Source organism: Salvelinus alpinus, chromosome 8 (assembly GCF_045679555.1).
Source record: "Salvelinus alpinus chromosome 8, SLU_Salpinus.1, whole genome shotgun sequence".
Lineage (NCBI taxonomy): Eukaryota > Metazoa > Chordata > Actinopteri > Salmoniformes > Salmonidae > Salvelinus > Salvelinus alpinus.
The window spans coordinates 42892044-42916778 of record NC_092093.1 but is presented as its reverse complement, the minus strand read 5'-3'; the positions used below and the strand labels follow the sequence as shown (position 1 = coordinate 42916778).

Below are 24735 nucleotides of genomic sequence, written 5' to 3'. Positions count from 1 at the left end.
GAGGGTTTGATTGCACCTGTATTTAGAATCAAAATATTTTTTTTATCCCCAGTTAATAAATACTCTTATGAGCCGTTGTCCAAAAAAAAAGAAAGCAATTTCTGAACATATTTACTTCATAAATAAAATTAGACAAGAGATACTTTACATATTTTCGGGGGTACGAAAAGTGAAACAGAAACAATATTATTTTCTCAATTCAAACACATGAAGCACCAGAAGTTTAAAGTGATACACATTGATGTAATGCCTTAAAGGAATACTGCGAGATTCTGCCTATGAATTCTTTGACTTACCCAGAGTCAGATGAACTTGTGTGTACCATTTTTTTGCCTCTGCGTGCAGTAAGAAGGAAGTTAGAGGTAGTTTCTCGAGCCAATGCTAACTAGCGCAGTGACTGGAAGTCTACAGGTACAGTAGCATACACTAGCATACGCTAGGGGTAAGCAGAAAAACTGCTTAATTGCCAGAATCTCACAGTATCCTTTTAGGACTTCTACTAACAGGGGAAATTGGGCAAATAATATATAACCCTTCAAAGGGGTACACAGATAATGCAAACTTTGAAACTAAAGCAACCCTGCCACCAAACGTTGTACTTTGACCGCAAAAATGAGATTAAATAAAAATAATTTTAATTAATTAATAAATATGAAAAAACATTGGCATTTAATTAAAATAAATACAATTTTGAAGTATTTGTGAGAAAGTTAAGCAATACTAAATCAGTTTTGAGGTCAAGGGGGTATATGCAATTGAATTGCATATTGTCTACTACCATGAGAAAATGTGAGAGTTCACTCCGATAGGCCTACTTACTGGGTTGGGTTTATCTTTAACCAAGCTGAAAGCTCACTGAAAACTTGAATAGTCATTCTGCAGTGTCTCAGTTCAATGCAGGGGAGGAATTCAATTGCCCAGAGGGCAAGATTTGGCATGAAACGTCATAATTACGTCAGTTTCTGGTTGTAAACTGGTTTGAAGACGTCAGATAACAAGATGACAAGTTAAGATGTCTTTTTAATGATGTCATATTTTGGTTACAATTTCAGTAGGTAACCAAATTACAACCAGGTCAAGACATATTTTTCTGGTCGGTAAAAAGGCATTGAAAGAAGTACCTTATATAATCAGTATACAACTTGACTAAGGCATAACAAAAGCTGCCAGCCTGACATCATTGCAACCAGCTTTGCTTGTTGGGTCTGGGCTCTCAAGGGCACAGTGAAGTGTAACAGAGCAGACCGGTGTTATGGGGAATATCCTAAGTCCTATGTCAGGCGCAAAAAAATAAACAAAAAGAAAAGACCGAACTGTATGAGGAGGATTCAGTTCAAAAGTCCCACATACACACTCCATCATTGAGACACTAGGATTGGTCTGTCCATTATGTATGGTCAGCTCCCATTGGTGATGATCACTGATGTGCCCTTGTGTACTTGCATCTGGTCGGCCTGCATCCTCATGTGGGGCACCATGTCGTACTGAGCCCCTCCGCAGCCCAGCCCAGAGTAGTTCCTCAGGCTCTCTGCGTCATACAGGTGCACCTGGGAAAAGCCGGTCAGGGCGTAGGCAGCATGCCTGTCCAGGGGCTGCATCTCCTGGGCCTGGTAAAGCAGTGGGCTCCCCTGCTGCCCTAGAGGGTGGTGGGGCGAGACGTCTGTCTGACCCTGCAGGTAGTCTTTTGAGACAGACAGGCCTGACCTGGGGATCCCATCGGTGCTGGGGCTGCTGAGGCGCGACAGAGACGCCGGGCTGGCTGTGTTGTTGTCGATGTTGCCGTGGGAATCCAAAACCTTGCCGCCATCATCGCGGGGATAGAGGCGCTCGGAGGTGAGGGTGAGGTTGATGCCGTTGGCGACCCCCGGCCCGCGACACACCACGCCAGGCATGGCGGCCTGAGGGAGGGGCAGGGCGGAGGAAGTGAAGGAGCAGGGGCTGTGGCTGTTGTTGGAGGGGCCCCCCACTGGGCCCAGGGCGTCCAGTGGCCCCTTGCGCATCTGCAAACGGCTCTCCTCCTCCTTGATCATGTGCTGCGTGGCATGGATCAGAGTCTCCAACTTGCTGGGCTCCTGAGGACTCGCCCGGAAATGGTCACTGCCAGTGCCATCGCGGCAACGCTCGCCCGAGTCACTGGTGGAGCCTCCGCCCCCTTCCGGTGAGCTGACCACGCTCTCTTCGTCCCAGTGACCCCTTCCTGTTAGACAAAGTGGCAACGTTTAGAAAATCCAAGGTTAAAATCTCAAAATGTATGTAATAATAATACCACCATTTAATCAACAAAACTCTTAGAGCCATCCCAAACTCAAATGTACATATTGTTATGATTTTCACAGTTCATGGATTTATTGCATATTTATGTAATACTCACGTGAGTTAGTGCCTATGACTGCAATTAACCCATAACAGTCTAATCCCTGCCTAAGCTATATGGAATTGTTTTAAGACGGAGGATCATTTAGCTATTTGATTTAGAATGTTAAGACCCCTTGATGTATCCCCAAAAAAATCAAAATAAGTTATTTGATGAAAACTAAATGTGAGCCTTACTGCTATTAGCCCATACAAACGCATTGAATAACAGATTCACTACATGGAACAACAGATAGTCCCCCCCAAAAAAATCGAAAGGAAGTTTGTTCTGAGAGATTTAAGAAAGATCAGGAGGATTTATTATTATTTATTTTTTACATGTATTTAACCCCTTATTTTTGCGCACTTCACTGGTACCGGGGAACCTTCAGATGAGTCTTGTGACGAGTCGTCCTAGAACAAAACAACCTACATGTGCATGTTCGTGCGAGTCTCACCTTTCCACAAAGGTGTCATATTAGTGTGTAGCCCAAACTGTTCGTACGCCACAGACAGAAGTTGACAGATTGGCTGTACCGACTTCAGACGAGTCCCAAGACACATGTGGGGGTCGTAGAACAAAATGGAGAACACCATTGTGTTTGTGAGGGATGGTAGGCCAAACCGTTTGGACGCTGCAGACGATTTTGTGAGCAGGCCGATTTGCAGGATGTCTCATGGTCTGACTCTAGCTCTGTCACCTTTCACCGCAGATGCGGAAGTGCGACATCTGAGACACATCCAATACAGATAGCTCTATCTTAAACTGATCGATTTTTTTATGGCGCTGTTTTTATTATGCTAATTCATTTTCCACTGGGGCGCAGACATCGACTCTAGGGGATTTTAATACAAAGTTAAAATATGACTGGAATGGAGGACCACATTTTGTAATATACAGACTGATTTTTTCATTCATCCACATGACCTAGCTGGCACCTGTTTCAACTATTGTTTGCACAGTAAGTGTGAACGTATATTTGATAATGTGCATACAACTGAACAAGTCATGTAAATCCTTAATAGACAGTGCATTCCTGGCAGCAGCCCCTTTGGGTGTTGTCTCTCAGTTTGAGGACATGAAAGATAAAAACGTTTCTTGAACAGTGGGAAATTATTGCAAACAGATGGTAACAATCGGCATACTGGCGAGAAACAGTGTAAACAACTTCCCTTGTTCCATAATGCCCTTGGCCTATTCAATAAAGGAGCTACCAGGGGAAAGTGACATTTGATGATTTTCTAACCAGATGGCTATGACCCTAACACCTCACCATGGACCACGCTGTGGTAGGAAGCGAGGTCGTAGCCCTCGCCATTCTCCAAAGATGACTTGGGCAGGGAGAGGACGGAGCGTGTTGCGTCCCACCAGGCCTCCCGTCCAGATTGGGGAGCAGCGCCCAGGAAGTAACGGCCAGCTTGGCAGTGGGCACCGCTGTCGCAGGCAGTGGCGGGATGGTGGGAGTGGGTGTGGCTGTGCGTGAGGTTCTCCTCGGAGAGAGCCAGGCCATAGCAGAGGGAGCCGGAGTCAGGGTAGAGTCTGTAGGCACAGGCCCCGCCCTCCGCTCCCTCACCTTGGTCCAGCAGCTGAGGGGAGGCAGATTCTGTCAGAGGGCTGCCTCCCCATTGGCTGTCCTGGTCGGACTCAGAACGCTCGGGTTGAAAGGCTGAAAACTGGAGAAAAGTTGAAACTAGAACTTGGAATATACAAGGTTTAAACAACGTTTTTAAAGTAGTAGAAGGTGGTGTTACACCCTCTCCATCTTCTGTGACGTTTACCTTAAAGACACATCATACTGATTATTGATGAAGAATGTTGTACACTAGTCATGTTTTCTGGTCTGTCAAGTCACAAAGTGTGCCTTGTTTCTGGTGCATGTATTTTCATGATACTAGTTTGTCACAACACCTTGCCTACAACAAGTGTCAAATTTGTATCAAATATGTATCACGTCATTGTAAGGAGGCAACGTCTCTCTTTATGTCGGCTGTTGTACCTGAACCGGGCTTAAGAGAGCATGGGAGTTTGTGGCTAAGGGAGAGATAATCAGACCTGTTCTATTCGTATTACTGTGTGAGGGAACAAGTACACCACACCAGTACCAAGTGTCTTACCTGCTGTGGGTAGGGAGACACTCTGATTTTGGCCTTGGTGTGTGTCATACGGGACTTGGTCCCCTTCCTCTCCTCTGTACTACTTGGAGGGCTGTTGTAGTGGAACGCCGGCTTGCTAGGGGTCATCTGGTCCAAGGACAGCTGCATTCCCTTATACTCAGTATCTCTGCACACACAGACGCAGACGAGAGCGAGCACATTAGCAAAAAAAGATGAAACTCCGGCGCAATAGTAATTCAGAATACTCCATGAACAATTCAATGGATCCCTCAACCAACATTTTGCTCAATAGACCTTCATCCGCATTTCACAGAGAGGTGGGACCTGCACACGTAGTGAGCACATTTAAAACATGTTATTTCACAGAATTGTGGCAATACAGTATATAAAATGATGTACAATAAGTAATTTCCGCAAATATATATACCATTGTCTGCCAATATTTACTATTGATAGTGAGAGAGACATAATTCACTAACACCTTCTTTGAAGTTGTGATTCATTTATTAAATGGGATGACAGTTAGAAATGAAAAGGTTATATAAGATGAACTAGGTTGAGAGATTAACCCTCCCATTTTTGAGAAACACATCCAACACCCGAAGCAAGGTTAATGATTCATTGCTACTGCACAAACATTGTCAGAACACACACGCACTTGCACTCACACACAAATTACAACCATGCCCATAATGTCAACACCATGCCTGTTGTGAATCTACTCCTTCAGTCTCATCTTACATTCTCTTGAAGTGAAAATGTACCCCGACACACACACACACACACACAACCCCCTCCCAGACTGAATAACATAACATTGACTATTCATTTGTCACCTGTATGTACATATCATACAATGTATCTACCACCTTAGCATTACAACCCACTGTCCTGGGAATGAACTCTATCAGACTTCAACGTCATGAAACGGTTCCTGTGCCAAACGCTCTGCAAACATGGCCCTATTCTTAACTTATCACATCAGCAGTATGTAATACCAGCACGTGGCATTTTAAACCCCTGTTCCCTGTCTCTGACCCCACTCAACCAGTTGCTGTAATATGTTGCTTAATATGACCCGCTCTTTATGTGTGTGGCACCTTGCAATGGGAAAGGCAATATTTGGATAGTCAGTGTTTTGTGAGACATAGTCTGCATCCCAAATTGCACACTATTCCCTACATAGTACACTACGTTTGACCAGAGCCCTATGGGCCATGGTGAAAAGTAGTGCACTACAGAGAATAGGGTGTTATTTGAAACACATACACAGTTATTGCTCTTGCAGGTACAGTAGCAGTGACTGGTTCTCCATCCTATGTGTCCTCTCGGTGACCTATGCTGGAGCCAATAGTGCTGATATAGGCTTTTGTGCAAACTCAGCTGTGTTAGCTGAATTCCACATGGGGGTCAAAGTCAGACCACATCCCATCTGAAATAAGCCACTGGCTCTCCATCCCAGAATCTTGATTTATTAACGGAACGATGTGAACTGATGGAATGAAATGCTGTAGGTTAAGGTGATGAAATGGCTTTGCTGGTCTAGTATGTATTGTAAAAATCAGCAGTATTTGAAAGGTATTTGATGTTTATTTACTGTATGTTGGTGTATCTCACAGGGTGGAATTCAATCAAACCAGTGCTGGGGGTGGGGAAGTGTTCCATCTGCCGCAAAAATACACAAATCTGTATTACTTTTAGACCATTTATAGAGGGAGAACCCAATTGTAACTCAATGTTACATCAATCAAAACATGTTTCATCCTGAATACAAGCGCAACATGTTTCATCCTGAATACAAGCGCAACATGTTTCATCCTGAATACAAGCCAAACATGTTTCATCCTGAATAGAAGCTCAACATGTTTCATCCTGAATACAAGCCAAACATGTTTCATCCTGAATACAAGCCAAACATGTTTCATCCTGAATACAAGCTCAACATGTTTCATCCTGAATACAAGCTCAACATGTTTCATCCTGAATACAAGCCAAACATGTTTCATCCTGAATACAAGCGCAACATGTTTCATCCTGAATACAAGCCAAACATGTTTCATCCTGAATACAAGCTCAACATGTTTCATCCTGAATACAAGCCAAACATGTTTCATCCTGAATACAAGCTCAACATGTTTCATCCTGAATACAAGCTAAACATACAGTATGAATACACTAGGGAAGCCTCACTCCTTATTGAGTTGTATCTCTGAGTGTGTTGGGGTTTGCGGTAAATACATAACAATAGTAAATACACAAGAGTTGAAATGCAGACGGCTTAAATGAACACACACACACACACACACACACACACACACACACACACACACACACACACACACACACACACACACACACACACACACACACACACACACACACACACACACACACACACACACACACACACACACACACACACACACAGACAGATTAAAGAGCTAGGTCAGGATCATCCAAACCTAACAATGAAAATCCAACACGGGCAGCAGGTATGAGATGGCTATCGATTTCCGGTTTACTGTGATATAGATTTTCTTTCCTTAGACACCAGGTCAATTCTGAAAGTAGGTATTTTCCCCCAATGTTTATCTTACTGGTCTCAAAGGTCTTATCGCACCCGAAAAAAACATGTTCTGTGAAAAGTAGGACGTAGCAGTAGAGATAGGCCATAAAGGGAACAAACTGAGAATGTGAGAGGTACACACAGCCCTACCCACTATCAGTCTAGCTGGGGTCATGAACTAAGTTTGTTGGTATTTCACTGATCACATTCCCAGACACTTCTGCCCAAATGCGCAGAGTCTGGGTGGACCAATGTGTCAAACTTGGCCTTCATTAGCCAATGAAAAAAGGTCGGGAGAAACTCCCCTCGCATAGGCATTGGCTCATTTGGCTTCATCTACCAAACAATCATCTCCCACAACACCTTCCCCCTAACCCTCCCCCTTCCTGGGCGCTGCTGAGGGGAAGACGGCTCGTAATAATGGCTGGAATGGAGTCAATGTAAAAGGTATCAAACACATGGAAACCATGTGATGAGTTCGATACCATTCCATACTTTCCGTTCCAGACATTATGATGCCTGTGTGACAAATACTTGATTTGGTAAGGTCAATCCCATAGAATTCTATGGTGACTCCCACTGAGGCCAGCTTTGAATAGTTGACGTGCCAGACTTATATGCACTGTGAGCAATAGCCTGGGGACGAGGTTAGTATTTCACTAATATCACGGGCCACGAGAAGGTCATGTATTGCATGTGGAGATATTTATGTTTCTTCATTCAATTATTTGTTGCTTCTGCTCTGACAACGCCATCCTAATTGCCCCTAGGGGTGTCATGAAGTCAAATCAAATTCAATTGAATTAATAATAATAATGATGACGATGATAATAATAATATCTTTATATATTTAGTCCTCCACAGCTTCAGATGTTGATGAAGTATAGAAAGGGAGTAGCTTGAATTGATTTGAATGGAACCGAATTGAACTGAGTTGAATTGAACAGAACGAGACTCACGTAAGAACGTAGTTGACGCTGACGATGCAGTGGGGTCTGGAGGAGCGGCTGTTGTGGACAATGGTGGCGTAGCTTTGCACCCACACCCAGCCTCCCTGTTTGGCTAGGAAGCGGTAGTACTTAGTGGTCACCTGGCCCTTCACCAGCACTGTGAGGATCAAAGGAGAGGAGATGGAAGGGGTGGGAGTTGGGGAGGAGGAGAAGGATAGGAGAAGAGGAGACATATTTTAGTTTGGATTGTTTTGACCTATAATGGGGTCATTCTAAATGAATGATTGACAACTGAGCGCGGCAGGGGGCCGTTCCATCGCTTGCTGTCCCCATGGTGTGTTATAGGGACCACCTGTTGTGTGCCAACGAGCGGTGCCTGTTGTCCTCGATTCCACATGTCGAACCGTTGGAAAATGTATTGAAAAGGATGGCCGATATTCTGGTCTGAGGCACTCAGTTGCACTCTGCTGACCATCATTCTGGTGTGTGTTCTAAAGGGTCTGAATCCTAACTTTTAATCAATACCCTTTAAGTCAGAGTACCACATGTGGTGTGGATCTCAAGTTATGATTTCCCCTGGAGTGTTGAAAGGCAAAGCTAGGTAATACTGTATGTGTGTTAGAGGTCTAATTTTGGTGTATTTTATAGTTGTGTCCTTTGATAAAAATGTATTTTCAGAAATGTATTTTAATGTGTGGGATAAAGTAAAGGAAAAGAGGCAGAAGTCCAGTAAAAGGTAGAGTCTGACGAGGCAGGGCCCAACCTACTGTAACTAACTCACACAGGTGGTGGGCACAACGCAGGTGGAATGTGTCACAGCTGTGGACGTGGTGGTACAGGGTCTTCTCAATGAGGTCCTGGGGCTCGTAACCAGTCAGCTCTGCCACCCTAGGGAGGGAAGGAGGGAGGGAAGGAGGGAGGAAGGGGTGAGAAGGCAAATGTTTTTGTCCTCTCTTTCAGCCATGGACTTTCATGTATTGAAGTTCACGCTGTTCTCCCTCCATGTATCATTATATGCTCAGAGTTCTATTTGATCCAAACTTGTTTTCATGCTGAGAAGGAACAGAACGTTCTGTAAAGTGGACCCCAGTGGCTTGAGGTCCAGGATTCCACTTTAAGACAATAAGACATTTCATGCAGTAAGCCATTATAACTCTATAAATAATGGAATATATTGTAGCATTTCATGTTTGTGAATTCAATACTGTTTTTATTCCATTAAGTTGGGGACTTAATAGTCATTTAACAACTGTCACAGAGCACTAGTGGAAAAAACATCAAAAAACGACTTTAGCTGGTTTATGTCATGGCTGGCTCATCAAAACACCTGCTGTAGGACTATGTAATTCAGTTATTCTCCTCCATATCATATCTTTCAACCCATGCTTTATTTGTATGTTTTGCTGTAGACCTACCTCGAGTCGAGGAAGATTAGATTCATGTCGAGGCTGGCTCTGAACATGAACATGTTGCTGTGCAGCTTGATCTCTGTCACGGCGCTGGGAGGCAAAGAGTGTCCCACTGCCACCAGGCCCACGTTCTGGTAGCAGCCGTCGAAAGACAACATGTCCAGGCTGTACTGACGGATCTTTAGGTAACCGCTGCAGTGGATCACCTGGGAGGGGGTTTGTTGCTATTTTGTCCAGTCTTTTTATGTCATGTTTTAACGCTCACTGTAAATGTTTAAACATTTCCATAAATTATACTTACACCTACCTTTACGCTTAATTAAGTTATAATTAATTTGGCATTTATTAAATCAATAGAATGCGTATACAACATATGTAGTACTTTCAAGTAGCATTAGGCTACATACTTCCATTGCAAATCGTCTACCTTATATCCACCACTGGTGAGGCCGGCGTTTCTCTTCGCCAGCACACATTTCATCCTCAAGAAGAAAGAGCGCTCCATCTCGCATTCTGGAAGAGGAGACTGAAAATATCAGTCTATTATCCAACGTACAAAAAAATGTATTCTATACGGGGTTTGATTCTCTCCAAGTTGGGCCTATATTCGTGTAGCCTACCTTGGACGAAATGTGAGTGGTACGGCTGATGTGGAGTGAGAACGGCAGTCATTTCGTCGTGGTCGGCGGGGTGAACGTATTCGTAAATACTGTTCCCGGTTAGCTCTACCTGTTAAGAATTATCTCGGTAATTAAAAGAGTTAAATCACTCAACCATTCAAACATAATTCCATAATATCTAACACGAGAAACATGGATATCACGCGCTCTTGAGCCTTATGCATAGCAAATAAAAAAGACTCGACTCACTCGACCGAATAAAACTTAGGCTAAGATGAATCGGCTATGACCAGGTGCTGACCTGAGAGAGTCCCAAATGGACTGATGCTGTCTCAGATATGTACATGATCTTTCCGTCCGGCGCCACAACAAAGATGAAGCCGTCCAATGTCTGGAGACAAAAAAAAGGCATAAATGAATGCGTAGATCAAAGAAATATGAGGCCTATTCAAGAGCACTCAATGCATTCGTGAGATCGAATATCAAACCAAATGTAACAGAACATGACTAGGTAGACATATAGGCTACATTTTGAGAATCATAATTTTTTGTAATATAATATTTGACAGTAATATAGAAAATATAAATGAGTAAGCTTTCTAAATTACCTGGAGAATGTGGGATCCAACCTATCAAATCAAATGTAACATGTCTACATACATCTTAAGAATGATTATTTTCATTAATAGTAGGCTATTTAAACCATCATGTTTTGCAGTGAATGTTCTATTCGATTGGTAGACTAAGCTTCCCAAATTACCTGGAGAAGATGGGATCCCAGCTCACGTCCTACATTGTCCAAAGATCTCGTTCGACTCGTGTGACCCCAAGCTTCACCCAAACCTGAAACAAAGCGCCAATATATCAGCTCCTTTTCGTAAACCATATAGTCGTGCAATAATACACACAACGCATGTGACAATGTTTCTTTATGCTGGTTTTTATTACGCCAGTTCTCTCTGCCGGCCTAACCCTATATATTTTAATAATAGTAATAATACATACAACTATGTGTGTCAAAAACATTTTTTAAAGTACGATGAAGAAAAGGCTGCAGAAAGTTGATACAAATTAAGTGAAAATCAAAACTGTAAATGCATCATATGACATCCTCAACGGAACCAACAAAACTCGATAATGCAAATAAATACGAGCGGCTCTTCTCGCAACGCCAGCTAGAAAATGCTAATTGTACAAAAACAATCCGTGTCTGAGTAAAGACTCGAATAACCCACCACCATTTCGCATTTCAATATTGTCCAAACGATCCCTTCGCGTTTACACAGCTCAACGACAATACGCAAATGATTTGGTCAACATTTGAAATAGCTTTTGCACAGCTCATCTCCTTATTTGTTTAGAAGTCAAATTAACCCAGGTGCCGTGGAAAACATATTTCACATTCTGCACGCATGCAAAGTAACCTCCCTCCGAAAACAACATGCGGCGTTGGTTTGCATTGAGCGTGACGCAGTGATTTAGGCCTATAATAATGGACAAGGAGAGTATAACCTATTCTATATATTTTTTCCCTTTTTCTTCTACACAAGGCCTATAGGCTATTTGATATTTTCGCAATTAAGCCATACTATACTTTTAGCAAAAACGTATATTTTTAGTCTGGCAATTTCCTGTTCATTTTAGCTCCACAACATGGCTAGTCGAAAGTAGGCCTGCTTTATAGACACATTATTAGAAAAACGTTGACATGAATGTAAGGATTATATAATATATTGATATGTTGTTGTGCATGCCTGTCTGGACTTTCTTGCAGGCGCGCGACATATTCAAATTGCATGGCGCTAGCCACTGCAATCATGGGCGAGAGGCTGTTTATCTCGCAATTCAACTCAGCTACTATATCACAGGGGTCACAATATGTACAGCTTACAAATTTTGTCTGGTGTATTCGAGAGGCGAAACCGCGGACTCAATGAGCATTAAGGCAAACCTACATGTCTTACAAATAGGCCTAATAGGCAAAGAATAGATGCACCTGGCGTTTGAAGTGCTACTTAACGGACGTCAAGTGCCCTGAACCATAGAATAGTCGATGTGAACAGAGAAACTTCCCACATCTCTGCTCTAGGGATATTTTTCCGATGATTACGAGGTTTCAGACAGGCTGAGCTGTTCCCCAGTTTCAATAACCCATTACAGGTAGGCCTACACCAATATTATTCTGTTGACTATTAGGCCGAACATTAGTTTGGGCGGACAACGGTTTAGGGCTTTCTCTGTTATAGACACATTTATGACTATTTTAATTAGGCACGTTTTCTTTTTTCATAAAGAACGCCTAGTGTTTAGGCCCCTGAACAAGGCACTGTTCCTAGGCCGTCATTGTAAATAAGAATTTGTTCTTAACTGACTTGCCTAGTTAAATAAAGGTTAAATAAAAAAGAAATACAAAATATACCAAAACATTCATCAAATTCAATACAAGCCTAATCAAAATGCTTATTTAGCCAATCGATGTCAATAATAGTCCAAAATAATTCATCCTGTGCCTATATTGGCTACTTTTCAGCTATGTTTTCTATAAGCAATTGATAACTTCTGTCAACTGCTGAAGAAATAGTTAGGCATATTTCCGTAATAATGATTTTCTAAAGGATAGATACACTGTAAAAAAATGTAATTGCCCTAGTAAATTAATATATAGTCAATAGAAACATACTGTATAAAATTAATACAGTAGAATACCGTAAACAACATTGTATTTTGGGAAAAATTCATTTCGGACTTTACCGTAAAAAAAATACTACATAAAACACTGTAGCAGGTCACTTACTGTATTTATAATATTCAAAATAGAATTCCACACTAAAAGCACAGGGCAACAAAATCAAAAGCAAGTGAGAAAACATTTGAGCAAATAATTATTACAAATAAATACCAATATTCTTAGATAATTGGTACCTGTTTTGTTATTTATATCCATTGCTTTGTTTGTGGCCATGCTGTTTTATATTATAGAAAAAATATACAATCAGGCACATCATAAAAATAAATAATTTTCCATCGTAAAAAGTAAAACAAGCACACAAAAAATAGGAGCTACTTGTAAAACGCAGGTCACTTGTGGAAATTAGGCAAATTGCAATATAATTTTGCCTGAATTCGAACAACTTTCTCCCTCCCCCACCACACCCCTGTCAATATATTAAATACCAGTAATGGTACCGTCAATTAAATACTATAACACATTGGCACCGTAAAACTGTAAGCTACTGTAAAACAACAGTTTAAAAAAAGATTACAGTAAGATAATTTTGGTACCATAAAAAGACTACAGTATTATTATTGGTACCATACAGTCTTAGAAATAATTTGTATCATATTTCCCAGCATGCTCTACTGCAGGTAGATTTTTTAAAATAGTTTATTTTTTATCTGTGTTTTTGCATGCACTTTGATTCATTGATTAAACGTATTCTACACAATTAGTTAGTTAGATTTTTTTGCATCCGTAATTTAAATGGTTGTTCCAGTTTAAATGGTTTAGATAGTCAATGGTTTAGATAGTCTACTCCCAATGTCCCCAACCCTGACAGTCAATCTCAATGCAAATTGCGGCTGAATGAAAATTCCAGTGGTTGGATATCCTAACTCTGGCTGGATTCCAACAGGAATTACACATTACTTTGCAACCCAGCATAATGTGACTTGCAGGTAGGGTTGCAGAATACTTGTAACTTTCCCAAAATTCTCAGATTTTCCAGAAATCACAGTTGGAAGTGTCTTGGAAACACGAAGGAATAAACAGGAAATCTGGAATCGTTCGACCAGGATTTTTGGAAAATCTGGGAATTTTGGGAAAGAGTGGAATTTTGCAACACTACTTGCAGGCCTAATGTGGCCTGTAAACCATGAGTTTCAGGCCGCTGTATTAGGATAAAACTAGACATCAAAAGAAGTTATTATGAGATATATAATGTATTGTCATAAAGAGTTTACTTGTCATGATAACATTCGCCTAAGAACTAACTTGGTGAAAGCCACAAGACTGAAAATGATGGAACTATGTCTCTGTCACTAACAGCCATGGATGGTAGGTAACTGTACAATTCTCCCAAAAGGCAAGACACACTGGGAAATATGCAAAGAAGGCTTCACAGTAAGAGTATTTGTTACCATAAAACAACTAGATAAGCGTTATTGGTACTGCAAATCAATTAATGCAACAGTAAACCATAAAAAACAATATACTGTTCCTTTTTTTACAGTAACTTACATGTAACTGGTCGCCAGTTACTGTAAAATCAACAGGAAATGTTTTACAATGTAGGCTCCTTTATAATGTCACAAATGGTAATGAAATATAATGTTTGCTATTTCAAATACAGGTACAGTAGGTAGAGTCTGATATGATGTACAGTAATTTGATTGATTATCATGTGCACAAATACTTGGTCACAATAAAAATTTATTGTAGATGATTCTGATTAGCAATAATCAGGGATTTATAATACATAATGGCTGATAGCTTATAGGCTAATGCAAACACAATAGTGCAAAGTTACAATTAGCCCAGAGAAAGCATTCCAAATAATGGTGTTGGTTTTTCTATCAGTAGGCCTTGGTCATACAATTAATTAACATAGGCCTATTATAGTTTTTTAATCATCAGTCCTCATTAGTCACTGTGTATCATCAGATCTAAGTAGCCTACCTCATGATTTCTTGCAACTTGCACCGGCAATTGTGTACATCAAGTGAAAACAATTCCATGTGTCTGTTCAGTTTAGGTGACCTGCGATAATGCTGGCATAACACTGTAGTGAGAATGACAGGCTGTCACATGATATGGCAGATGCTATAGGCCTATAAGCAATTTTTTTTGTAAACTTTTTTTTTCAGTTTCTTGCAATGTCCTTCCTTGCATTTGTCATGAGCTTACCTAAACACAAAACTGTGAAACTTTATGGTTTAGATAAAGTGAAGGCATTTGTCATGAGCTTACCTAAACACAACACTGGGAAACTTTATGGCTTAGATAAAGTGAAGGCATTTGTCATGAGCTTACCTAAACACAACACTGGGAAACTTTATGGTTTAGATAAAGTGAAGGCATTTGTCAAGAGCTTACCTAAACACATCACTGGGAAACTTTATGGCTTAGATAAAGTGAAGGCATTTGTCATGAGCTTACCCTAAACACAACACTGGGAAACTTTATGGTTTAGATGAAGTGAAGGCCTAGATAACCAATAGATGCAGATGTGTAGCAAATACACTTACATGTATTATTCACCATGCAGTCAGTCACAGGGATGTCATGAACCCCGGACATCTTAGGGGGAGCAAATTATGTGAGGATTGCGGGGGGGGGGGGGGATTTTTAAGCATTTTTAAGCATTTTTCAAACATCTGAAACAGCTTTTTCCTGCAACCTAGAGCCATAGTTATTATGCTTAATTCTATGTCAAAAAATGTGTTTATTTTTCTGCATATCTAAGCATACTACTTGAGGTGTCTGTCTCCTCCTGAATGGTGGTGATTTTTCTTTAAGAAACTAAATATGCCCTCTGCATCCCTGCTAAAATGGTGAGTCTTATTCAGTAGCCTACATTTAGTAATTGCTTATTTTCTAAAGTCTACAAACCTTGCCAGCAGGCATGCCAGCTAAGATAGTTATACAAGCTAGTTACTATAACTTGATTGATAGTAGGGGTGTGCCCAGTACTTGGATAAAACTAGTATGTAACTATATGGATAATTTTCCAAATAGGATTATGACATGACACAATCATTTTTTGTAATTATTTGTGATCTGAAAAAAGTAATTTTCAGCAGGCAGTACTCATCTCTCTTTCACTCAAACAAAGTGAAGAGCCATGTTCTCTAAACAACTTTTGGCTAGTTCTTCTGTCTGTTTATACAATGGGTGTGTCTAATCCTGAATGCTGATTGATTAGAACCGCATTCCGGCTGGTGTCTATTCCACAAGTTACCACTGGCTGAATATATGACATTAAAAAGCCTACTCTGTTCTATCTGACTGTGCAATCCACTGTTTAATCAGCCCAGCCAGGCAATTAATAGACTTGATCTCCACTATAAAAAGCATCGAGACATTATCTCACATTTCTTTTAGACTAACATTTCGTTTTCAACCGCAGAGATTTGTATAAACCTTGCTGTCTGCCTCTCTGACATTTGCAACATTGTTTCAATATTCAAATTCGATCTCTAGCTGTTGCATAGTAGGCTATGAGACAGGCAGGCAGCTTTTCTCAGCCAGTCAAAATCACGAATCAGCATATCTTGTACGGATATAAACAAAGAAGTATCAATAGAAAACAGGTACAACTAAACGAAGTGCAGCTAGTTATTTCCTGCTTCAGTTTGAAGTGATTTTGTTAGCGGTGTTGTTGGCTAGCTCCTCTGAACATCAGTGTCCTGGCTAGAGAGCACATGTTCTATGCCAGGCGAAATCGAGCATCATTAGCTCATCGTTTTGGATGTATCCAAATAAATGTCACTAGAAAACAGCGTAAACAAATGCAAATACAGCTACTTTGTAGTTATTATGGCTGCACTGTTTGACCCGACTATATGTTAACCGTAGTTGGCTAGCTAGCAAGTAAGGGGTTGCCAGCCAGTAAGTCAGTAGAACATTTAAAACCAACTACTGGGCGGTGTCTAAAGATACAGAACAAATGTCTCTGCCAACAGAACTAATTGAACGAACAACCAGCCTGCTTGGGTAACAACCCTATATTCGTGTCAGGACTATATCTTGTGGAAGGATGAAATAGTGTCAAGAAATTCCTGAAAATAACATTCTTGACCCCTGTGTGGTGTCCGGGTCTGTGGGACCCATTTTCAAAGGTTCCTAGAAGAAAAATGACACAATGAATTCTTTTTTTCAACCTGAGACTCATTGGCCTTGGCTCATTTTCTGTGAAGAACATGTAAAATAACGCATTTTCACTGAGTGCACCGTGTGCACTCTCCTACACATTTATATTACATACAGTATGTGGTGTTCGGGTCCACTGGACCCGAGGGTAATAAAAGTGAGGGGAAGTGTGTGTTTTTATGTGAAAACAAGTAGAAATGAAACAAAAAGGTTTCCTGTGTGCCAGCACTCTGTCTTCCTCCTCCCTGGGCCTGCTGTTTGAACATAGCACATAGCCTGTCTCCCGCTTTTCATGCACTCTTTACCTTTTGCAGTGTGTGAAACTACACAATGTCTTGCGGGAACCTGCACAATGTTATTACAATACATTATTTCGATTTATTGTAAAAAAAGGCTGTATTTTCCCACACTCTACCGCAGGCAGGTGTAAATTGGGGTAGGGACACAACAAATAAATATCTTTGCATGTGTGGCTCCTTACCACAATCAGTATGGCAAAAATAATCTCTGCTCAGAGGGCCTGAGAAATATTTTTGCAGAGAAAGAAGCTAGTGTGGAAGGAGCGTCTTCCACTTTGGAAGATGAAGAATTTTCAGAATATGAGGATCCTGTGTCTGTCAATTCAGAGTCTGACAGTGAGTTGGAAGAAGAGGATGAGATTGACACTCAGCCAGCCCCAGGACCAGCCCGTCAGCAGCCAGCCCCAGGACCAGCCAGTCAGCAACCAGCTCATCAACAGCCTGCAGGAGGAGACATATGGATGTAAAAAAAAAAGAAAAAGAGACATTTAATGGTCTTCTTGCCCAAGGGATGAGCCACCCCACATGAACGCCAACGTGATAAGGATGCAACCAAGGCCGACGCAGATGGCTGTTACTCATACGGAGGACATAAAGTCTTCTTTTGAACTGTTCATCCCAGACACCATACAGAAAATCATTCTGGACTGCACTCATTTGGAGCGAAGGTGTGTTTTTGCAGAGAGATGTACCAAACTAATTTACTTGGATACTTCGGGGTTCTTATCCTTGCTTGTCTTCTCAGATCCAGTGGGGAATCCACATAATCCCTGTGGGATGCAGAAACTGGCAGGGAACTTTTCCGTGCAACAAGTTCTCTGGAAAACTTCCACATTATTTCCAAGATTTTCCGCTTCAATAACCGAGACACAAGATCAGCTCAGCGGCAGAGAGACAAGCTAACTGCAATCAGGTCAGTATGGGACAAGTGGGTGGACTGCCTTTCCCTGTTTTACAACCCTGGGCCCAACATTACTGTTGATGAGCAGCCTATGCCATTTAGGGGCAGCTGCCCCTTCAGGCAGTACATGCTGTATAAACCTGCAAAATATGGAATCAAGATCTGGGCTGCCTGTGATGCTGCTTCATCATATTCGTGGAAATTGCAAGTGTATACGGTGAAGCCAGATGGAGGAGCTCCTGAGAAGAACCAAGGGATGAACCAAGGGGTTTTCCTGGAAGTGATACAGGGAGTCCGTGGCCACAACATCACATGCAATACCGTTTTTTACTGCGCACAAGCTGGGACAGGAGCTCCTCATGAGGAAGCTGACGATGGTAGGAACAGTATGAAAAAACAAGCCAGAGCTCCCACCTCAGCTGTTGAATACACGGAACAGGCCTATCATTTCCTCTAAGTTTGTGTTCACAGCCGACACGTCCCTGGTGTCCTACGTGCCAAGAAAGGCAAAAATATGGTACTCATGAGTACGCTGCATAGGGATGGGAGAATTTGTGGCCAGGAACATATAAAAACAGAAATCATAATGGATTACAATGCCACAAAAGGAGGGGTGGACAATTTAGACAAGCTGGTGACTTGCTACAGCTGAAAAAGAAGAACCGTACGCTGGCCACTTGTGATATTCTTCAACATCTTGGACATCTCAGTGTAAGACGCGTTTGCCATCTGGATGCTGTTGAACCCAGACTGGAACAGAGGGAAGTTCCAGAGGAGACGGCTCTTTCTCGAGGAGCTGGGCAAGGCATTGTTAAGACCTCAAATCCAGAGGAGGCAACATATCCCAAGGACCCCAGCTTCTGCAGCCATCGTGAGGAGGATTAAGGATGCTGGTGCCCCATCCACCCGACCCACAGAACCAACAACTCCAATACCAGAAGTAAGTGTGAGTGATGTTGTTGCGTGTGTGTGTGTGTGTGTGTGTGTGTGTGTGTGGTTAATATTTGCCATTTACCGTGTGTGTGTGTGTGTGTGTGACTCTCCTTCCTTGGCCTGGTGTAACTATATATGTGAGTGAGATATTAGTAAAATTCCTGAACTAAGGGTTTTCATCACTATATAATTGCAGCCGGTAGCAACAAGAAGAAGCACTGCGATGTGTGTGGACCCAAGAAGGACAGGAAGACACAGTACACATGCATCAAGTGCAAGAAATACATTTGCAACACACACACACAGTAAAACTGTCCCTCATGTGGTGTGTAGACCGGCTTTAATTTGTGTTCAACGGGGTTCATTTATAATTTCCATAAAATAAAATAAAAATTCAGTTCAAAGCAATAAACATCAATATTGATGAAAACCTTGTGTCATTTATATTTGTTCAAGATAAGCATGATTTATTCCACCCATGTCTTGATTATAATAGATTTTTGTTTACAAAAATCTACTTTTATCGAAAAAAACGAATAGCGCTTTTATTGATAAATGTGATCTAGCAGAGGTAAATGGCAAATATTAACCATGTATGCCGTCTATATTGCTTGTAACTGATATAAGTCAACATCTAAGTAGTAAGTATTTTTTACGTTAATTGTTATGGCTGTATTGTTTTAAAAAACCTAATCATGTGGGTCCATCAGACCTGCGAACATTGGGTGAATAACAAAAACATGAACACCACACAAGGGTTAATGAAAATATGTAAATCATTATTTGAATATGTTGGCTACTCTCGAGGTCTTCTCCGGCCAAACAGCAATGCCAAAATATCCTCCAAACACCGGAACGGGCGGGGTATAGGCTGAGCCTGCTGCAATGATTGGATTAAAACAAGCCGCTCTCTCTCAGCCCTCATATCCCCAGACAGACATACGCCGCTCTGTTGTACTCACTCACAGTCAGTCACTCCTCTCGGGACACACGTCTCCCCTCCTCCAAACACTGTGTATGAGTCAGAATCCATTGCTAGTCATTGTTGTTTTGTTCAATCTAGTTATTTTTGTCGATTTTACTGAGGCCATGGGGTTTATTATGACTTTCTACTTGGCGTTGTTTAGTCGTCCTACTTTTTCTGTCTGTATAATTATTCCATTGCTGACTTTATGTCTGTCGTTATGTCGTTCTTGCTATTACATTTACATTACATTTAAGTCATTTAGCTGACGCTCTTATCCAGAGCGACTTACAATTTGGAAAGTTCATACATATTCATCCTATTGTTATATATTTTCGCCCAGGCATGTTTACCAAGCAACAGACCATTAGAAAATAAAATGACTAATGTAGATCATGTATTTTGATTGTACAAATGTTGTGGCATAAGTATGCCTATCAGGAGAGAAAAGTTTTGCAACTCTCAAAAGTGAAACAATAGGCTATATCGGGCAAGCGAATTAGCCTACCTTAATCTAAATCTGTGTCTGGGGGAAAAAATGCTGGCAGTTGTAGCCAGCCATGCACTAGGCTATTAATTAGCCCATGTCGTTGATAATTGAATAGGACGAAGTAAGTCAAACATGTGCATTTTCATATGTTGAGGTGGTAGAACAACCTTTGAACAATCTTTGTGAATGAGCGAAGGAGCATAACAATGCCCTCCAAGATGCATCTCTGAGTGATAGCAGCAGTAATGTGCACTTTGGGCTTTACCAGCATTTAAAGTGCACTTCCGGGTTTTGTCAATGGAGTAAATCTGACTATGAGTAGGCTATCATGTGTGATAAATCAAATATGAGTACGACTGAATATAAGTATGAAGAGATCACACCCCAGAGGCCTTGACATTTTTTATCCGGAAAAATTGAAAGCGACCTGAGTGGATCAATTAGGTCTAGTCCCGCTGTTTCGCGCTTCAGGTGATCAGATGCCAGTGGCACGCAGGGCGTTTTATAATTGATGCGGCCGTCAGTGTCAGTCACACAGCATAGCAGCCCGTTGAGATCGAGGGAAGATGGTGCCTAATCGCCTCCGACGCATTTCGATCCCCTGACCCCGAAAATGGCCTAAATGTAGGCACGCCGAGACGTGGATCTGCGACGATCATCCGCACGCATGAAATTACACTAGCCTACTGTAGCAACATGTTGGCCTATTGTAGCAATAGCTGGGGAAAAAAACGTATCAAAAGGCTAATAAGATACAACAACAACATCAGCAATGACTGCAACAGAAAGACAGAAGCTGCTAGGTGTCATCGCAATATAAATATAATAGTATCATTACATAATATAGTAGCCTAATAAACCTATGCACAGTAAACATAATATACAATTACAATAGACTACCGTAATCAGTAGGCAGATGCAGGTGAATGAATAAAAAACGAACAGAAAATCCAGATGAGAGATAGGCCTACAGATAAATGGCAAATGGCATAGCCTATATAAGAGAAGACTGTATTGTTAAAGCTTAAAATATACTTACCCTGAGGGAAGACAATTCTCATCTTCAGATAACTTGTTGTCAGTCGTATTATAGACGCTTTGTCCAGCTGAGACGTGATAGCCGAGGGTAAAGGCAACATTTTGGCCAGTTCATAGAATTCGCTGTTCTCCTTTTCCCGTCTAGTCCTTGCGGCAGTTTTGGATTTCTCCTTCATTGTGTGTTCTCTCTCTCTGCCCCTCCTTTTTGTTAAATGTTAGGCTATCATTCCATTACTGTCATGTCGGTCCATCAAACCCAGAATATAGAAGGATTTCGGTTTCGTCTATTTGTCATGATTTTGGCTTTTCAACTAACACCCTTAAAACGCGCGCTGTGGCCACGGTCAAGTGAAATGAGAGCAGCACTTCTCAGTTATAAACTGAATCCAATGCACTTCAGACGGTTCCCGAATTCCTACACCGAAACATGCGCCGAATGGATAAGTTGATATCCCGTGTTCTTCTCGTGTAAAGCAAACTGATACTGGCATTTCTCCATGTACTGAAAAACACAGGGCACAGCACAAGCCATCATATCATTAAAGGCTTACCAATATATTTTTGATCAACAAAATGCATTGTCATCCCAAAACGCCTACTTGGCGTTTCAAACTATGGAAACATGTAGGCTATTTGCTCAAATAAATCAAATGGATTATCCATGTGACAATATTGCTTTATTATTGCTTTATTACAATGTGGCTGTTTGAGCATATAGTTTAATAATAATAACAACAAATGATAATAATAATACTAATACCCTAATAATAACAATAATCGATAACAAATTATACATTATATATTGCAACAAATAATATGTAATATTAAATCATAAACAAACGAATGATAATTCTACTACTATGACCAGGCCTATAGAGTGTGGAAATATTTTAGCCTATTTTGTCGATGTTTTTTTCTACTTACCTCATCGAATAAAAAGATCCTCTAACTTTCACTACTCTCGCGCTGCCCGCAGTGGATTCCACCTGTCCTGAAGCGAGTTCACCTGTCCTGGAGCGAGTTCACCACTCGAGACAGTTAGTTTAGTCTCAGTTCCTCGCGGAATTCCACGCATACACTTCTCTAAATTAGGGACGCAAGACCAGTGGAATTCGTGTCCAGACTTCGTCTCCAAACTATCTCAATCTCTCTCTCTCGAGCTGCTCAGGACCAGCCCACTACCACTTGCGCTCTTATTGGTCAGCAAGTATCGAGACCGACTTTCTCATTGGACACGCTTGATAGAAATACACAGGAACCCGTAGTGAAAGTGGGATTTGTGACACAGATTTAGCCGAACCTGGAGGAAACCGTGCCCGGACCTCACTGTTTTGTCTGGCGAGCTGTATTCACTCATCATACATCTAAACACAATTGGCTATCCATGGGTGAATGAGTCTACGCTAAATGTGGTGTGTTTTACATAGCTAAACCAACCAGAATCATTCTGAACCTCACCAATGCACATATGCATGGTAGACTTAAAAAAAATATATATATATTTTATTTCTATGTTGTTGAGTGCTTAGTTCGAAATCTGGTTGTATTTACTGCAATAAAACAGTTAATCTCCCTCCCTTTGTCACATATTGAGTTTCCTTTTTTTAGGCAGCTGTGCCATACCAAATGACTTTAATACAATTGATCAATAATAAGCCCATAGCCAAGACATTACAGAAGATATATTTTCTCAATTGATTTGTCTGCCCGTCACATTGTTGGTTGTACCTTTTATTATAGGGTATAGGGTTAGTGGCCTGTGCATGGCGTGATATAGCGCCAATCGTTATTGGCTGTTTTACCTTAGGTTATTACTTATCTTTTTACACAAATCCAAGAGTATTAATTTACCGGAATTGAATCATATGGCCATTAATTCATGTTTTTTTATTAGCCAAATCGTTTAAAATGTTTATTTCAAAATCTGTTTGTTTTATGCTACTGGCATTTTAAACGTTGTGTAGGACTACATTTTATAAGAAAAATAACGAACATATATGCACTCATACTGCACGTCGCTCTAGATAAGAGCGTCTGCTAAATGACTAAAATGTACATGTAAATGTTATAGGCTACATTTTTATGGTGTTGTAGTTTTACTAGGCCTGTAGTCTACAGTATGTCTATTATTGACTTATACATTCCTTTAAAAAAACATATTCATTCGTTAATCCACGACTGGATATCAGCGATGTATAGTCTTTTAATCTAATAACAAAAAAATACTGATTTGTTTACGCATAGATTCTTTTACTTTGGATCTCAAAGCTTGAAACTTTTTACTTATTGCAAAGCGTGCTGTATAATTGTATTATGCAATCGGTGTCTCTGTCTTGAAATACAGCCCACGGGCTGCTGCTACAACACTGTCAGTATACGTCCACATATGCAGTATTACAAGCAATAATATGACTGTGATACGTGGTTGTCGCTACCTTAAGAGGAACGCACTAACTGAGCGGCAGGTAGCCTAGTGGTAAAAGGCAATCTAATTATTGTTGTTTAGTGGTTGAGAGAGTTTGGGCCAGAAGCCCCAAGCCTTAACCCTGGTCGCTCTGGTTAACAGCGTCTGCTAAATGACTCAAATGTAACTGTAAAAGTCGCCCTGCTAAGTTACTAACATGTAAAGTCGAATTAGTCATTTTTTCTTAGTAGCATCATTGAAACAACAAATCTCACAAACCTTAGAAGCTAAATTACTTGAAGAAATTGAAACAACTTGCTCAAAACGTCCTATAATCATGCTCTCTGTTTCTCTCTCACCTTCTCTCTCTCTGTCTCACACACACACACACACACACACACACACACACACACACACACACACACACACACACACACACACACACACACACACACACACACACACACACGAGGCCCAAATTAAATTAACCCTGACCGCCTATTTCTCACTATCTTATTATCCTCATCCCGGATAGACATCGCGCTTGGCTTTGGTTATGGGTGTCCAGGTTTAAATGCGAAATCCACCTGCGGCGCGCGAGGGAGAGAAAATAATCCCAGCTGCACGTTGCGCACGAAATAGCAAAATTACGCAGTTAACCTCCGATAAATGAGGAAATGTGCTGCCGATTAAACGGTTTCAGACAAGAAAACAATTTAATAACATAGGCCTCCTCCACGTCTTCAAGTCCATTTGAAAGAATGGATATATCGATAAAAGAAACACTATATATGTTATGGAGCTAGTCTTGGCCTATTGTTTTGCC

General features: G+C 41.1%; 1 protein-coding gene across 4 annotated transcripts; it reads right to left on the bottom strand.

Moving 5' to 3' along the window:
• LOC139583156 (single-minded homolog 1-A-like) lies at positions 1-21792 on the bottom strand. Of its 4 annotated transcripts, none has more exons than XM_071413951.1 (12): positions 21507-21792; positions 10773-10855; positions 10621-10641; positions 10314-10403; positions 10013-10121; positions 9820-9905; positions 9399-9598; positions 8765-8871; positions 7993-8140; positions 4468-4633; positions 3627-4026; positions 1-2197 (listed from the first exon to the last, which is right to left on the bottom strand). In XM_071413951.1, exons 1-12 carry the CDS (start codon positions 21679-21681, stop codon positions 1398-1400), a joined length of 2385 nt encoding a protein of 794 aa, XP_071270052.1. In that variant the 5' UTR covers positions 21682-21792; the 3' UTR covers positions 1-1397. The 4 variants fall into 4 exon arrangements, with proteins under 4 accessions (XP_071270052.1, XP_071270054.1, XP_071270053.1 ...); XM_071413953.1 differs by lacking the exon at positions 21507-21792 and adding an exon at positions 11248-11422; XM_071413952.1 differs by lacking the exon at positions 10621-10641.
• Positions 21793-24735: the final 2943 nt, after the last annotated feature.

Excerpts from the sequence above, each read along its gene's own strand:
- LOC139583156 (XM_071413951.1), bottom strand. The coding sequence starts at position 21,681 with ATGAAGGAGAAATCCAAAACTGCCGCAAGGACTAGACGGGAAAAGGAG. Across the intron at positions 8,141-8,764 it reads GCGTTGTGCCCACCACCTGT|TGCTGGTGAAGGGCCAGGTG; the intron begins GTGAGTTAGTTA and ends TGATCCTCACAG. Across the intron at positions 2,198-3,626 it reads CTACCACAGCGTGGTCCATG|GAAGGGGTCACTGGGACGAA; the intron begins GTGAGGTGTTAG and ends TTTGTCTAACAG.